This window comes from Pimephales promelas, chromosome 16 (genome assembly GCF_988280905.1).
Source record: "Pimephales promelas chromosome 16, fPimPro1.hap1.1, whole genome shotgun sequence".
Lineage (NCBI taxonomy): Eukaryota > Metazoa > Chordata > Actinopteri > Cypriniformes > Leuciscidae > Pimephales > Pimephales promelas.
In genome coordinates, this window is record NC_142784.1 from 26015193 (window position 1) to 26030854 (window position 15662).

Here is a 15662-nt window from a genome sequence, read left to right on the forward strand (position 1 = left end):
CCACATACTGTAGATTTGGTGTATTTCAGGAGATCTCAGCATGAGAGAGAGGCGAGATGGGGAAGGGAGAGAATTGTAAATTGGGAGGTGATCAACTCAAGTGTGATCGAATGGGGATGTTAATATGACAAGACAGATCAGATGTTAATCTCCTTTGTTTTCTCGGAGAGCTGCTATCTCTTTCATTTCTTTCAGTTTTCCCAGTTTTTCCAGTCTTACAACTTTAACGGAACTCAAATAATTCCTCACCACCATAGTATACAACATGTTTTTCGTATGAATAATATTCCTTTTTGTTTTGCCTAAAATATCCACAATTACACTCTAACCTATCAACTACATACGAGGATTGGCAATTAATAAAGAACTCAATAGATAGTACACTTCAGACACGTGTGCAGTAAATGTAAATGTGCTGTGTCTGAAGTGTGTTGAGGGGGAGGGATTAACAGTCAGCAGAGGCATCTGTGCTGTTTTATGCCACTTTCAACACCACAAGGATCTGCTCTCTGTCTCAGTGTGCCGATACATTTTTTTTAAAGAGTGGAATTGAACTAATTCACAAAATGTACAAAGGACTTCTTTTTTTGATTGGTATGTACAGTTTTGATAATCAGTGTTTGCAATTCATTATTTAAAACATTTCTTTGTGTTTGGGTATGTTTTAAATACTTATTTATTTGAATATGAAAATGTCTGGGCAAAAGTAGAAACTATATCATAAAAGCATAATCTTATTACCGTGTCAAATTCTGCTGTCTGAATTATTTTGTTTTTTACTCATTATTTTAAATGTTACAGTCATATGCAGAGTGACCGGGTTCAATATTCTGATGCATTCAAAAGCAGTGAAGCATTTCATAAAAGATGATCCACTCTTTGGGCAAACTGTTATCCAATCAAATGATGGGTTAGTCGTTTATGATTGTTTTTTTTTACTGAAATAGATAAATAAATGTTCTTTATAATGACTTTAAAGGTCATCTATTTTAGTAAAAGTGATTTATTTGTCCTGTTCTAGAGTTTTTGTTCCTTCCCCATCAAATGGAAAACTTTTCAGCTGCACTCTAAAGGATGAATGCGTCGATTTAAATATGAGCGGTAAGTTTGTCTTTGTCTTTTGTATCTTTTTATAGAGAAGCTCAAATTGTAAACTTAACCTTGTTAATTTCATAACAATGTCCTCACTGATTTACAGAATTACTTTCACAGTAAAAAATCTTATTATGTCAATGTATCTTTTAAAGATGAAAAACTAAACAAACTGAGATCAGTAGCATCTGTAGCTTCTCGGCTGATATCAGAAAAGGAGCACATTGTGGTATGTATAAAAACAGAGATGTCAAATATGTCTGACAGTTTTTATATTCTAGAGATGTCAAATATGTCTGACAGTTTTTATATTCTCAACATGATTTCAACAAAGATTAAGCTATTGAAAACTATACTAAACGGGAAATACACTGTGCATAATCAGATAAAGTTTTGTGTCTCTCGCACACCATTTTTACAGTAAAACCACAGAGAGTGTGGCTTCCCCTTCCCATACGTGACAGACAGAAATGTGTCGGTTCTAGAAGACTAGAAATAGTATGGTGAGAGACAAAAATTGTGTGAGAAAAGTTAAATAGGAATATTGGGATACCACAATTATTTCTGGGGAACTGTATTTTTTTTTTTACATGTATTGGGACATTTGCGGAAATTGTTCAAGATGATTGCCTGTGTTGTGACTATCAGGAGGAAGTCATAAGCATTGTGAGTCAAAACTGTTAACTTCACCAAAAACCATACAGTGATGTCACTTCCCTAGTGAAAACATCTCTAAAATAAAACAATGTACTCTTTGTAAAGTTTCAATCAGAGCGATTCTGTCACTGTTCGTAGAATTTGTCGCCACAAATTCTTATTAACATGACATTAACATCTGTTTATTCAGTTAGAATGACTCGAAGACTTCGAACTCGAAGAGGAATGACTTAATAATAATTAGACTTGTGTATATTTTTTTCTCCCAAGATGTGTAACCAAGTTCGCATAAAGAAGAAATTAACTGAGGATTTGAATGGAAATTGCCAACTGATGAATCCCATTGAGAAAGTCAAACTGAATCCTGTTAAATTTGGTATGTATGGATGATTTGATAATGGTATTTCAGATTTGAACAGACAAAATCCCCTGATTTTTCTGAATCTTTCATCTCAGTCAACGACTACAACGATCGAAGTAGAAGTTTCGATCAAGGTGAGCCCACTTGAGATAAAACTACATTTTTTTGTGGCTCATTTAAAGTGTCCGATTGCTAATTTACATTTCTGTCATTATACACAAGCTAAAAAGAGGATGAGAAGACAAGCCGAGCCGGACAGTGACACAAAAACAGATGAAGATGAGGATGAGGAGGGTAATAGTCTATATTTGGCCTTTGAAATAAATCAGTATTATTAGTTATTAAGTATGTCATGCTGATTGTGTCATACTCCAGATGCAAAGAATAAGGTTTTAAAATAAACCATGATTTTTATACTGATATTTCAGAACATCTTTTTTAGATGCTGGGACAGAGATTGCTTTTGTGCTGGACGGCTCTGGTAGCATTGATGCTGATGACTTTGAGAGAGCCAAAGACTTCATCCACAATGTCATGTACAATGTTTGGAAAGCATGTTTCAATGCAAGTATAAATTAAAGGATTTTCTGATAGACATTTATATCTATTTTGTAAATGCAATTTAAAAGGTATTTTACATACCAAAAAGAACAACAACTCTCTCCTCAGTGTGACTTTGCGATAGTACAATATGGCAATAAAATCAGGACAGAGCTCTCACTTCTAGACAATGAGGACGGTGCCAGTACCTTGGAAAAGGTCAAGAAAATACAGCAAATTGGAAACTACACAATTACAGCCTCGGCCATCCATCATGTCCTGTGAGTTTACAAATTATGATGTGAAATACTAGACATTTTATACTGTATCTTATGTGTTTGATTAGCATGTAGCACTTTTGTTGGTCATACGTTGATGTCATGGTCTGATTGGTTTCTTTGGTTGTTTACAGCACAAATACTTTCATCCCTGAAAATGGATCAAAAAATAACACCAAAAAAATAATCATTGTTTTGTCTGACGGGGCAATTTTGGGAGATACGATGAAACTTGATTATGTTCTGAACATGCCACAAATGAAAGATGTAAATCGCTATTCCATAGGAGTAAGTGTCCTGTTTACTGCTTAATTCTCTTAGCATTTAAGATGTTTAAAATGCAATTAGAATTGCAATTGCAGATTACATCTGTCCCTGTAGATACTTCTAGGTTCACCAGCCTGCATGAGCCCTATACTAAAACACTCATATCAGCTTACACAGAGTTTGTTATTATATAGTTAATGATTTGTATGTTTTATTAAAAAAATAAGTCTTAAAACCCACACACTTGATAACATCTTATCTTTAGGTTGGTAATGAGATTCTGACAAAACCTGTAGCATTAAAAGAGATGACTGACATAGCAGATCCTGGTCAATTCTTCAACGTTTCCAATTATGCTGCATTAGATGACATCCTGTCCAAATTGGGGAAGAGTATAATTGGGGTTGAAGGTAAGAACGTTTCAAATGTTTTGAAACATGTTTTTAAAAAGCTGATGTTAAATTGAACCATGCAGATATTCAGTGCAACAGCACAAAATTGTGAGTGCTACTTTTATATTTGTGTGAACAAGCAGTAAATTGAGTAAAACCTTTTAAACAAAACATTTCCAGTTCCTTTATCTATTTTTGCACCACCAAATAAAAATGCACCAAACTACGCCAAAGCAGAATCAAGCGTTGCGCCTACAACAGTGTTTTGTGAATCAGTTGAGTTAATGATTAAAAACAGATAAAATATTCTAAACTTGACTTTGACAGTTTTGTAACTGAATATGCATTATAATATTAATGTGAGTTTTACCAAGTAAAATGAGTTTCATGCAATATCTGCCCACTTTGTGTCTCAGGCACTCAGAAATTTGAATTGCAGCTCGCAGAGGCTGGATTCAGTTCCCATATTGTGCAGGACGTAAGTAGGATGATTGGCTTCTGATGTTTTTTATTCAAGAACTTCTTGTTAATCTACAAAGAACTTGTGTGGATGTTTGATATACTATTAACATTAATTTGTTTTGCTTTTTGCATAGAAATCTGTTCTTTTTGGAGCAGTTGGTGCTTATGACTGGAGTGGTGGGGTCATTTTGAAATCTGAAGGCACTGAGAAATTTATGAATGACACTAATAATGGACCCAAATTTTCATATTTAGGTGAGTAAGTTGATTGAAAATATATATATATATATATTTTTTTTTTTCAGCGAAAAACTGCAGTTCAGCAGCCATTTTCATCTTCACACCTGAAGGATTATTAGGAACACCTGTTCAGTTTCTTTTTAATGCAATTATCTAATCAACCAATCACATGGCAGTTGCTTCAATGCATTAGGGGTGTGGTCCTGGTCAAGACAATCTCCTGAACTCCAAACTGAATGTCAGAATGGGAAAGAAAGGTGATTTAAGTGATTTTGAGCGTGGCATGGTTGTTGGTAGCCTGGTTCTACCAGACTCTCGTACATACATTTCATTTGTACAGAGAGTCTGGCCTCCCTCAATTGAGAAACGTTTCCTTCCTTGTAGGCGGGTTCACTATTAAAGTTCAAATCTATTGGATCTGCCCAGAGTCACTCACGATCTGCCATAGCCAATCGCTAATGTGTGGTCGTGAGTGACGTATGTCATGCGCCGAAACGGCTGGAAACAACCATAGACAGTAAAAGAAACAACAAGTCCGAACTCCGAATGATCAGAGGATTAAATTTACAATAGGATTTCAGTCAACGAGAGCTGCAGGTTTTGTTAATCTAGGAACAATTATTAAATCGAAATGTATATTTGACATGAAGGACAGTGATTATTCAGTCAATGCTGTAAGTTACAGTGAATGATCAGTCTGTCTGCAGATGTGTAATAAACAACAATTTTTCATATTACGTATTTTTGTTTCTTAATTACCTTAATTATGGTCTTCAAAGTATGTGTTTGTACATTTTTATATGGCATTTAGTTGTTTTTTTTATTAAAACAAATTAACCATTTACATCTAAAACTGAAAATCAAATATAGTCTCCAAAGTATGGGTTTTCAAATTTTTATTTATGACATTTTTTTTTTTTTTAAATCACAACCAATTTGTATGATTTACAACATGTAAAACTGACACACCAACCTCCTGTACGAGTGCACAAAGGGGCTCAAAATGTTCTATTCATCACAAGAATCAGTAAATTTACTGTTGGGAATCTGAGCGACTGACATGACTCCTGAGCGGATCTTCAACAATAGTTTAGCAGCCAGGACTCGGGGCTTCCGAACACCGCGAACACCAGGCTAAAGTCCAAAATGTCACGGTCATTGTGCGCGAGCTGCCCAGCACAAACTTCCAACCTTTCTGCCTCCTTCACTTACACTTGGTCCTCCGTTGTGCAACAAGAGGTGAGACGACAACAATCCGGCTTTAAATTCTGTATATTCGGCAGTTTCTTTTCCAACAACGGACCGAATAGCTTTTCTCACGTCTTTCTCCGCTGCCATTACTGCACTCAAACTGACGCACTACATCAACGTCATCGTTCTCAGCCACTCCCTCTATTCGCTGATTGGTCCTACAAAAAATTGATTTCTGGAAACCTAAGGATATGGAGCGGTCCCAGACGCAGTACTGAAGGAAAATGAAATTGAGCGGAAGTGCGTAGGCGGGCGCAGCCAGGCTACGTTGTTGGTGCCAGACGGGCCAGTCTGAGTATTTCACAATCTGCTCAGTTACTGGGATTTTCATGCAAAACCATTTCTAGGGTTTACAAAGAATGTTGTGTAAAGGGAAAAACATCCAGTATGCGGCAGTCCTGTGGGCAAAAATGCCTTGTTGATGCTAGAGGTCAGAGGAGAATGACTGATTCAAGCTGATAGAAGAGCAACTTTGACTGAAATAACCACTCGTTACAACCGAGGTACCAAAGCTTTTGTGAAGCCACAACACGCACAACCTTGAGGCGGATGGGCTACAACAGCAGAAGACTCCACCGGGTACCACTCATCTCCACTACAAATAGGAAAAGAGGCTACAATTTGCAAGAGCTCACTAAAATTGGACAGTTGAAGACTGGAAAAATGTTGCCTGGTCTGATGAGTCTCGATTTCTGTTGAGACATTCAGATGTCAGAGTCAGAATTTGGCGTAAACAGAATGAGAACATGGATCCATCATGCCTTGTTACCACTGTGCAGGCTGCTGGTGGTGGTGTAATGGTGTGGGGGAGGTATTCTTGGCACACTTTTTCCCCTCAGTGCCAATTGGGCATCATTTAAATGCCACAGTCTACCTGAGCATTGTTTCTGACCATGTCCATCCCTTTATGGCCACCATGTACCCATCCTCTGATGGCTACTTCCAGCAGGATAATGCACCGTGTCACAAAGCTCGAATCATTTCAAATTGGTTTCTTGAACATGACAATGAGTTAACTGTACTAAACTGGCCCCCACAGTCACCAGATCTCAACCCAACAGAGCATCTTTGAGATGTGGTGGAATGGGAGCTTCATGCCCTGGATGTGCATCCCACAAATCTCCATTAACTGCAAGATGCTATCCTATCAATATGGGCCAAAATTTCGAAAGAATGCTTTCAGCACCTTGTTGAATCAATGCCACGTAGAATTAAGGAAGTTCTGAAGGCGAAAGGAGGTCAAACACAGTATTAGTACTTTGGTGTTCCTAATAATCCTTCATATATATATATATAGAGAGAGAGAGAGAGTTTCATGTTTGTTGTATTTCCTTCCTGATCACAGGTTATAGTGTCACTTCTGCTCATTTATCCGATAAAACTCTCTACATATCTGGAGCACCACGGTATAATCTGACTGGTGGGGTATTTATTTTTAACGGCTCCGGAAACTATGTGCTCCTGGGAGATCAGGTATTTGAAGTCAATACTATTGATACTAATACACCAGACTGTTTTTTTTTTCAGTTTTAAAAGTTTAAAAGAAAAGTCTAAAATAATTCTAGTCGCTCAAAAAAAAAAAGATATATAATAATAATGCATATAGTGGTGGATAACATTATCAGAACTGTAAGATTTTTTAATGTTTTAAAAGAAGTCTCTTCTGCTTACCAAGGCTTCATTTATTTGATCCAAAATACATCAAAAACAGTAATATTGTGAAATATCTGTACTACTTTAAACGGTTTTCTATTTGAATGTTTTTAAAAATGTAATTCATTCCTCTGATCAAAGCTGAATTTTCAGCATCATCACAATTGCTTGTGAAATTTTTATATTAAAATGTTTACCTCATCTACAACCTCAGTTGGAGTAAATATGTCCAGAATTCGGATAGGGGTAGGCGCACTATATATTAATCCGTTAAGATGTACAGATTTCAATGTTGAATTGAGTAATCTTTAAATGGTTTACATATTATGAATTGATAATACATGCATAAGTATATGTTTTTTTCTGATTACAATTAACCATTTGCTAATATGATAATAATTAAGTGAAGTATAATTTCCATAGGTTGGATCTTACTTTGGATCAGTTCTTTGTGCCTTGGACATTGATGGGGATCAATACACAGATCATCTATTAGTTGGAGCACCACATTTCTATAAAAATGGGGAAGAAGGCAAAGTGCTAGTGTACAGATTGAATGAGGTAAGATCATACTCTCCTTTGAGCTCATGAGTGTGTGTGGGCCATAGTATAACATGATTTAAATCATCCTAAAGCAGGACAGGTTTGAGAGCGTGACAATGGAGCTGCAGGGTGATGCGGGACAGGACTTTGCCAGGTTTGGTGCAGCCATCGGCTCTATAGGAGATATTGATGGGAACAAATTCAATGATGTAGCAGTGGGCGCTCCTCTGGAAACAGATTCCTCAGGAAGCATTTACATTTATAATGGATTCAAAGATGGCCTTCGGTTTTCACAAGTGGGTACAGACATATTTTCTTTACACTTGAGCTTTTTAATCAATCTTGGACAATATCCAGACAATTTCTGTCCATGTAGACATGGTACAGATAATAATTAGAACAATATGTTATATTCATTATTTAAAAGATTTTTTATTAATGTCAAATTCTAAATAAATAATAGTAAAATGATTAAATATCCCATGATAATATCCAGAAATTCTTAAGAAAAGACTGATTTCATTTGCAATCACTTCAAATAGACACTTGGAGAAGATCATGACCCTTGCATAATAAACCAGTGATGTTTTTGAATATGCATACATACATATTTCATTATCATTTACCCTAAAATTATGAAATATTATGAACAATTATGAGCCTGCTTCTTCACAAATTGTAGCTCCCTGTATATTCTATTTTATTCTGGCAATTTTTTTAATAGACCCAAAATGGTTGCTTTAAAGTTTGACTTTACATCTCAATGTGACTTTAAATATAATTTGCTGTTTCTTCCCTATAGAAAATTTCACCCTCAGATTTTGATATGAAACTTGTGCACTTCGGTCAGTCAGTAAGTGGCGCTTCTGCCACGGCACCAAATAAACTTTGCATCGCTGTTGGAAGTCAAGGGAGAGTGAGTGTTTTTGAGTGAGTAAAAAACATTTAGTTTGATTTTGTTACATTTTTTTTTTACTATATTTCAGTATACATTCTGTTTCAGGATAGGGGAAGCTTCTCTTTAGATGTTGTTTCATGTTTGTAAAAAATGTTTTGCAGGAGTATCCCTGTTGTGGTTATCAAACCAGCTATAACGCTTTCAAAGAAAGTAATTCCTCTGACTCACCAAATGAATGAATTATCCAGCAAGCTCAGCATACATTTAGGAGTATGTTTTAATGTGATAAAGGGAAAACTTCAATGTAAGTGTTCTGTTTCATTTCAGTGAGAATAAACTTGATCTAAAATGATCCTCATGGTTATTTTTAACCACAATTTACTTTCTGTCATTTTAGCTGAAACACTCCCTCTTCAGTACCAATTTGACTTGGATTCTGATGCAAACAAAAAGCGTATCACTGTTGACAACAGCGATCAATTAAAAAACTCTTTTATTTTGACGCCAGAAGCAGAGTGCACCAGCATCACCCTACAATATTTGGTACGTTGCTTCTGTTTGGTTCTTTTTTTTCCCAACCCAACTTGTCAGTATTAATTGAATAGCAAATTATTTATTGCAAAAATGATTTGAGAGCTATGATCATTTCTTTGTGATATTGACCGATTGTCTTCTTTCCAGGGATGTTTTGATTGTTTTTCACCTATGAAAATCAAGCTGAATTTTTTTTTGGCCCCCAACCAAACTGAACGAATTCTTGACATATTTACTCCAACTGAGGTTGTAGATGAGGTAAATATTTTTCAAAATATTCATAATATAAATTATGAAGCAATTGTGCACATAGTCATCTTTCACCATTTGTTACACTACCATTCAAAAGTTTAGGGTTGGTAAGTTTTTGTATTTTAGAAAGAGGTTTCTAGCCTTTATTTAATCATAAATACAGTAAACAGTAATATTGTGAAATATAATAACAATTTAAAATAGCTGTTTTTTAAAATGATGGTAAAGCTGAATTTTCAGCATCATTACTCAGCATCAGTGTCACATGATCCTTCAGAAATCATTAGGAAATAATTTTTATTTGCAATGTTGAAAATACTTGCTGATTATTATTTTTGTGGAAACTGCTAACTTTTTTAAAGGATTCTTTGCATGAATGTATTTGAAATGTACAAAATTTATTTTGTACAATATAAATGTTTTACTGCCATTTTTGATCTGTTTAATGAATACCAAGTATTATTTGATTTAAAAAGGTCTTATCCATCATCCATATTAGGTGATTTTTCATTGAAAGACTTTTAATTTATGTAATAAGATTTAAAATGATCATACATTTTTTGTTATTTTTAGATTTCCTTTGAAAATGACTGCAAAGCTAAAGATTGTAAACCAAGCATTACATTATCTGATTCAAAAATTAGGTACGTACTGATGACATGAATTAAATTCACTTTTAAAAGGGGGACACAGCTATTACAAACCTAAAAATATAGTTTGACTTTTTTTGTAACTAAAATAATTTACATTGCAGTGTAACTAAGATCATAATTGGAGACACTCAAAGCTTGAATATCAACTTCAGTCTCATGAATACTGAAGACCCTTCCTTTTTGACCACCCTGACTTTGACCTACCCCAGTATACTCAGTCAGAAGGTAAAAAAAAAAAAAAAAACATGACCTCACCTTGCAAAAGCCGATTATCTCTGCTGTTGATCCATTTATACAAGATATCCTGTTTTGGTGTCTCACTTACAGAAAATAGAAGGTGCCACCTGCCCTGTGAAGAATGACAATCAGATACAATGTAATATTCAACACCCTGTTTTCAAAAGAGACACACGGGTATGACTATCTCTGAAACATAAGAATTCTGATGTCATTTGGACTTAATTTTTTCCAGTAATGAAAAGTTGTTGTTGTGGTTTCATTTTTATTTCCCAGATCAACCTCTTCGTCTCCTGGCAGCTCAATGACATCAAATCTGAGTTGAGGGATTTTGAGATTATCGCTAATCTAACCAGGTTTGAGAGCTGGTTCTCTTGCTCTTTATATAAAAATCAGTTACTAATTTTTAAATGTGCATTAAAAAAAACACACATTTTCTCTGATTTTAGTCAGAATAATGGCTCTCAGCTTCTGGACTCAAAAAAATACCCATTTAATGTGATGTATTCCCTACCAATCCAGCTGACTGGGTAAGTGAACAAACTAGCCTACCTGATAAGTATTTTGAATTAAAGAGGTCATGAATTGAGAAATACATTTTCTTAATCTTTTCTTGATATTTTGACATGTACTATAAAATAGTAATTTATATTCATTGAACTATAAAAACATCCAGTAAATTTCAGAAATCAAAATTTCAGAGTTAGTCCAAAAACAACTTCATTCAAAGGGACATTGTGTAGGAATTGCTGCCATCTAGCGGTGAAAATGTATTTTGTATTCAAACGAATTGTGCTCGTAGCCTTTATGTAACGTTACCAAAAAACTATGACAGGATTAGCATTTCGTCGATTGTTCCTTCGATGAACAGGTTTGTACTGGTTTTTAACAACGAATAAACTAATGTTACAGTATGAATTACTGACTGTGAAAAACATGAACTAAGTAATAGTAATAAGTAGCCTAGTTATATTTTCTGAAGTAAGTTAACGTTACCCTACGTGCCTTAGATATCATCATCACCTTAAAACTATAAATGTTCATCTGTCTATATAATAAAGTACACAACCAAACAAGGAAAAAAGCTTGTAATTAAGACTGTAACATTACCTTACTGTAACTGTAACAAAAGTTACAGTTACAAAAGTTACATTACCTTACCTGACTGTAACAAAAGAGACGCTGAAATCCAGCTTTCTTCTCGACTGTCGAGAAGAAAGCTGGATTTCAGCGTCTCTTTTGAACTCTTTCTCCTGCATTAGCTCTATCCACCTGGGCTATTTTTCTCCGATCACGTTTCCTTTTACGATTTACGAGTATTTTTTGGACTTTTTGGCAACGAGGATTTGTAATGCAGCCTTTTAAACTTGCCGGGCCGTGAAGCGCCTCTCACCGCTGTGCTCCCCCGCTTCTGCTGCTTTCAGTCACGCTGGATCTGATTCTGAACGAAAACGCGTTGTGGAAACGCGTTGGCCTAGTACTTTTTGTCCCTCTCTGTTGTTTTCCAAGATGGCCCGTTCTATGTATTTAAAGATAATAACTTCTTTGTTTAGGAGGATAAGTCAGATAATTGGCAGAGGTATTTTTACACCATTGAGGACATATTTATGAATAAAAATGTTGATTTAAAATAACGAATTACTTAAATTTTAAAATATTTACACTCTAAAAAATGCTGGGTTGTTTTAACCCAATTTTGGGTCAAATATGGACAAACCCAAAATGCTGGGTTAAAAATGTAATGTAAAAATTTAACCCAACGGCTGGGTTAGTCCATATTTGACCCAAAGTTGGGTTAAAACAACCCAGCATTTTTTAGAGTGTACTTTCAATTTTAGTCACATTATGATGTAGTAATGACATAAAGAGAAGGGAGGTATTTAGTAAAGATACAGGATCACTGGACTGAAAATAACATTCTAGAAAAGTGGTTATTTACTTTCAACATGTGAATGTCTCAGTAAAGAATTATTTATTTGTTTGGTACATTTCACTGTGGATTTTGTGGAAAATCAGTCACAATTTCGGCACAGACTTTACAAATATTATATTTACTGTAAAATATAGACCTGACAGTAATGCTACAACATGTAACTGTGTTAAATCGAATGCCTAATCTGTGACCAGTGATTTCGGATATGATTCATGTATAGTCAGATGATGATCTTTGTCTCAAAATCGTTCTTTGTCTCAAAATGCGTCAGAATCAAGCCAGTGACTAAACGGTCAACTTTACATTATTTTCCTTCTAGTAAAAAAAAAAAACAATTATTAAGTAAACTAAATATAAATTGAAGTCAAAGAAATTGACTTTAACTTAAATGATGAACATTTTTGATGTAAGATATAAGTACACTTCAGGTAATATATGTATAAAAAATGCAGTTCATGACCCATTTAAACCTCTTGATTTTGTAATATTAAAGCATATGTATTACTATTTATTTATTTATTCCACAACAACAGCACAGCCTCCCCAAATAGACTCCGTATTGAAGAGGGTGCAAAAGAAGACACTCAACAGATGGAGTTTGAATTTCAGGTACAGTAAATAAATCACATAGGAACTGGCTAATTTTTATGTTCATATATTTATATGGTATATTCTATTGTATTCTGATTCAGTTTGCAGGTGAAAATAAGTATGGCGCTACAATTGATGTAGTTGTAAACATAACAAAGGACACCTACAAAACAGATCTGCGCATCAAAAGTGTAAATCCAGAGGTACCACATGAAATGTTTAATGCATACAGTGACCATAAACAGCATGAAGGCTTTCAAATTAACATTTATTGCACATTTATTAACATTTATTGCATTACATTTATTAGAAGTGTGTTTGGCAAAGAAATAACGTGGAGGTAAGATATTACCTTAAAACATTTATCATGCTTTCAAAAACCCGTTTAAATGGTTCAACTGTTATTAAATAATTTAAATTTAAAATACAATTTATATGTATATTTTTGTGCCTGTAGGGACCCCATGTCATCAGATGTACCATGAAAGAGCTGCAGAAAATCATCATTGTTGCTGATGTTTTGATACATGATGTTCAGGTATAGTTGCATAGGTGCGATCACGACAAGTTGTAATTACTGTAATTAGGACCTTTAAATGTGTAAAATGTCGTCGTAAAGCTTGTAATTACAACTTGAAACCTTGGAATTTTCTGAGAGCTCCTACTTGTACCAAGTGACTGGTGTACCACCTGACCACTACAGATTTATTCACGTGAACAGCTCTGTGTAGAATGTTACGTGTTTTCATCTCGAAATTACAGTAATTACGACGTGGCGTGAATGCAGCAATTAGTCCTGGTATAGTGATAATCATTTGCACGAACAACCTGTTTATCCAATATAACTTTTCAAACCTATAGGGAAAATCCGACAAGATCACTGCCGTAGGAAAATACAGCTTTGATGAGGCCGTCTATACTGCGAAGGATACTTCAAGGACTGTTACGGTGAATAGCAGACCCTTTTCAAGCATCCAAAAACATGTTATCAAGTATTTGGTGGCTGAGAGATTTTTCATGCAATGCAGGTTGAGGTGATGATCACGAAGCTGATCGTGACGTCATCTAAAGGTGCCATCATTGGAGGATCCATAGGAGGATTTCTGCTCCTTTTCATCATTATTGTCATTCTCATAAAGGTAAAAATGTGTCCACACACTCTATAATGATATTACATGGTTCTTTCTTTAGGAAGATCAAGTCGAGCGCAATGCATTGTGGGATATTGTTTCTTGCAGTAAGCTGTAATGGTGTATAGTGCATATGTTGGTGAATATAATTGGTCATCTGTATTTTATGTATAAAATGTACATCCTGTGCACAGTCTGCATACAATATACTGCAAAAATAGTAAGAGTTGTAAGATGTTATTCCAAGCAGAACCATTATCTCAGCATGCACTGACTCTTCATGTGATTTTATTTTCAGTGTGGCTTTTTCCGTCGTCGCCATAAAGTGGACCAAGCACAGAGTCCAAACTGAAGACTGCCAAAGCTCAGGAGGGAATATTCCCATATATCTTGCTTAAGTTTGTGTATAGAAAAGGTTGTTTTGGGGATAAAAGTTATAACCTTGTTTATTTCATTATCAATGTAGTATTAATAAGCTTTTAAATGGGTCATGGACTGGATTATTTTATTATTTTATAATGTATAAATTTATAAAAATGTAGAAAAGGCATTTTTCCGAGCCTGATTTTAGCCTCTGATTTGAACGCTCTATTGGAAGGGGCATGTTTGCTGTGAGACTTAAGTGTAAACGCCCACTGCTGTGATTGGTTGACACGTTTGCATATGAAATGGCTAGCATTACATGTAGAGCTCTCTCTAAAACTTTTACTACGTTCTTATTATTACATCGTTGTACTGTACATTGTAATAGCGTCATGATTTTGTGATGATTGATTTCAACGAGTTTTGGCAAGTGTCCAGATACAGAACTGGCTGTGTGACTGACAGCTTGGCGAATTAAAAGGGAGCATTCTGTGAGGCTTTCTTTATATAATTTAATCACAGTTTGAATTGGATTATCTTCATCCTACTTAGGGAAATGATGTGTAGTTGAATGTTTTAGTCACTGGCTTGATTTACTGATGCATAAACAGTTTAATAACAGTGAATAAACATGAGTACTTACATGTTTGCGGCATTGCTGGCAGATCCGATTCCATATCGCAAAAGTCTGTTTGCAAAGCCTGCACCGAAATACCAAAATAATCCACAATACAGAAAATCCACAGAAAACAAACAGATCCTGTATCGATCTTTTCTCGTTCTCATGTCATTGTTCACTAAAGGTCCAGTGGGCGGGGCCAAAGCTGAAGTGTGATGTCACAAGTCTCCACTTTTTAGATCCTGTCATTTGCTGGCCTTGGTTTCAATAAAAGCAGTTTTTGGAATAACAAGAAAGTTTTGAGTTTTCAAACTTACTGGGTATTTTTATAGTATAATGAACTCTTACCTGTCAAATGAACAAGGAACATTTTAATTATCATATTATGACCCCTTTAATGACTGATATAGTATAAAGAATGTTAGACAAAATCCCTCTGCTTAAATAAATGCAAATCCTAAATACCCCATAACCAAGGCACTCATTTATAGCTTGGACATATTGACTATTTGATTGAGAAAACGCAAAGATAATTTTAAGAGGAGTTTTCATATTCATATAAATGAGAATCATATAAAATTGTAGGCCTGAAAAAATAAGTCGTTTTTGGTGGTTTGTTCCCAGCTAACATTCCCAGAACATTCACTAACGTTCTTTAAAAGTTGTGTAAATGTTAGGACAAAACGTTATTAAAATAATGTTTTCGGAACGTTCAT

At 35.0% G+C, this 15662-nt stretch overlaps 1 protein-coding gene across 2 annotated transcripts; it reads left to right on the top strand.

Annotated features, from left to right (window-relative positions):
• The first annotated feature begins 464 nt into the window (after nucleotides 1-464).
• On the top strand, nucleotides 465-15242 carry itgae.2 (integrin, alpha E, tandem duplicate 2). 2 transcript variants are annotated; one of them, XM_039670586.2, is made up of 32 exons: nucleotides 465-594; nucleotides 802-910; nucleotides 1022-1101; nucleotides 1248-1321; nucleotides 2020-2125; nucleotides 2206-2244; nucleotides 2333-2404; nucleotides 2553-2674; nucleotides 2780-2931; nucleotides 3063-3216; nucleotides 3461-3605; nucleotides 4004-4065; nucleotides 4184-4304; nucleotides 6886-7013; nucleotides 7617-7754; nucleotides 7829-8032; nucleotides 8539-8666; nucleotides 8796-8938; nucleotides 9032-9177; nucleotides 9316-9426; nucleotides 9994-10064; nucleotides 10175-10298; nucleotides 10401-10487; nucleotides 10587-10666; nucleotides 10760-10840; nucleotides 12777-12852; nucleotides 12936-13037; nucleotides 13145-13174; nucleotides 13292-13372; nucleotides 13696-13782; nucleotides 13863-13973; nucleotides 14263-15242. In XM_039670586.2, exons 1-32 carry the CDS (start codon nucleotides 567-569, stop codon nucleotides 14314-14316), a joined length of 3246 nt encoding a protein of 1081 aa, XP_039526520.2. In that variant the 5' UTR covers nucleotides 465-566; the 3' UTR covers nucleotides 14317-15242. The 2 variants fall into 2 exon arrangements, with proteins under 2 accessions (XP_039526520.2, XP_039526521.2); XM_039670587.2 differs by having other exon boundaries at nucleotides 7832-8032.
• Nucleotides 15243-15662: the final 420 nt, after the last annotated feature.

What these genes read in the sequence shown, in the direction of transcription:
- itgae.2 (XM_039670586.2), top strand. Translation starts at nt 567, where the DNA reads ATGTACAAAGGACTTCTTTTTTTGATTG. An exon ending in GTTCCCATATTGTGCAGGAC is followed by an intron (nt 4,066 to 4,183) that starts GTAAGTAGGATG and finishes CTTTTTGCATAG; the next exon opens with AAATCTGTTCTTTTTGGAGC. An exon ending in TTATTGTCATTCTCATAAAG is followed by an intron (nt 13,974 to 14,262) that starts GTAAAAATGTGT and finishes TTTTATTTTCAG; the next exon opens with TGTGGCTTTTTCCGTCGTCG.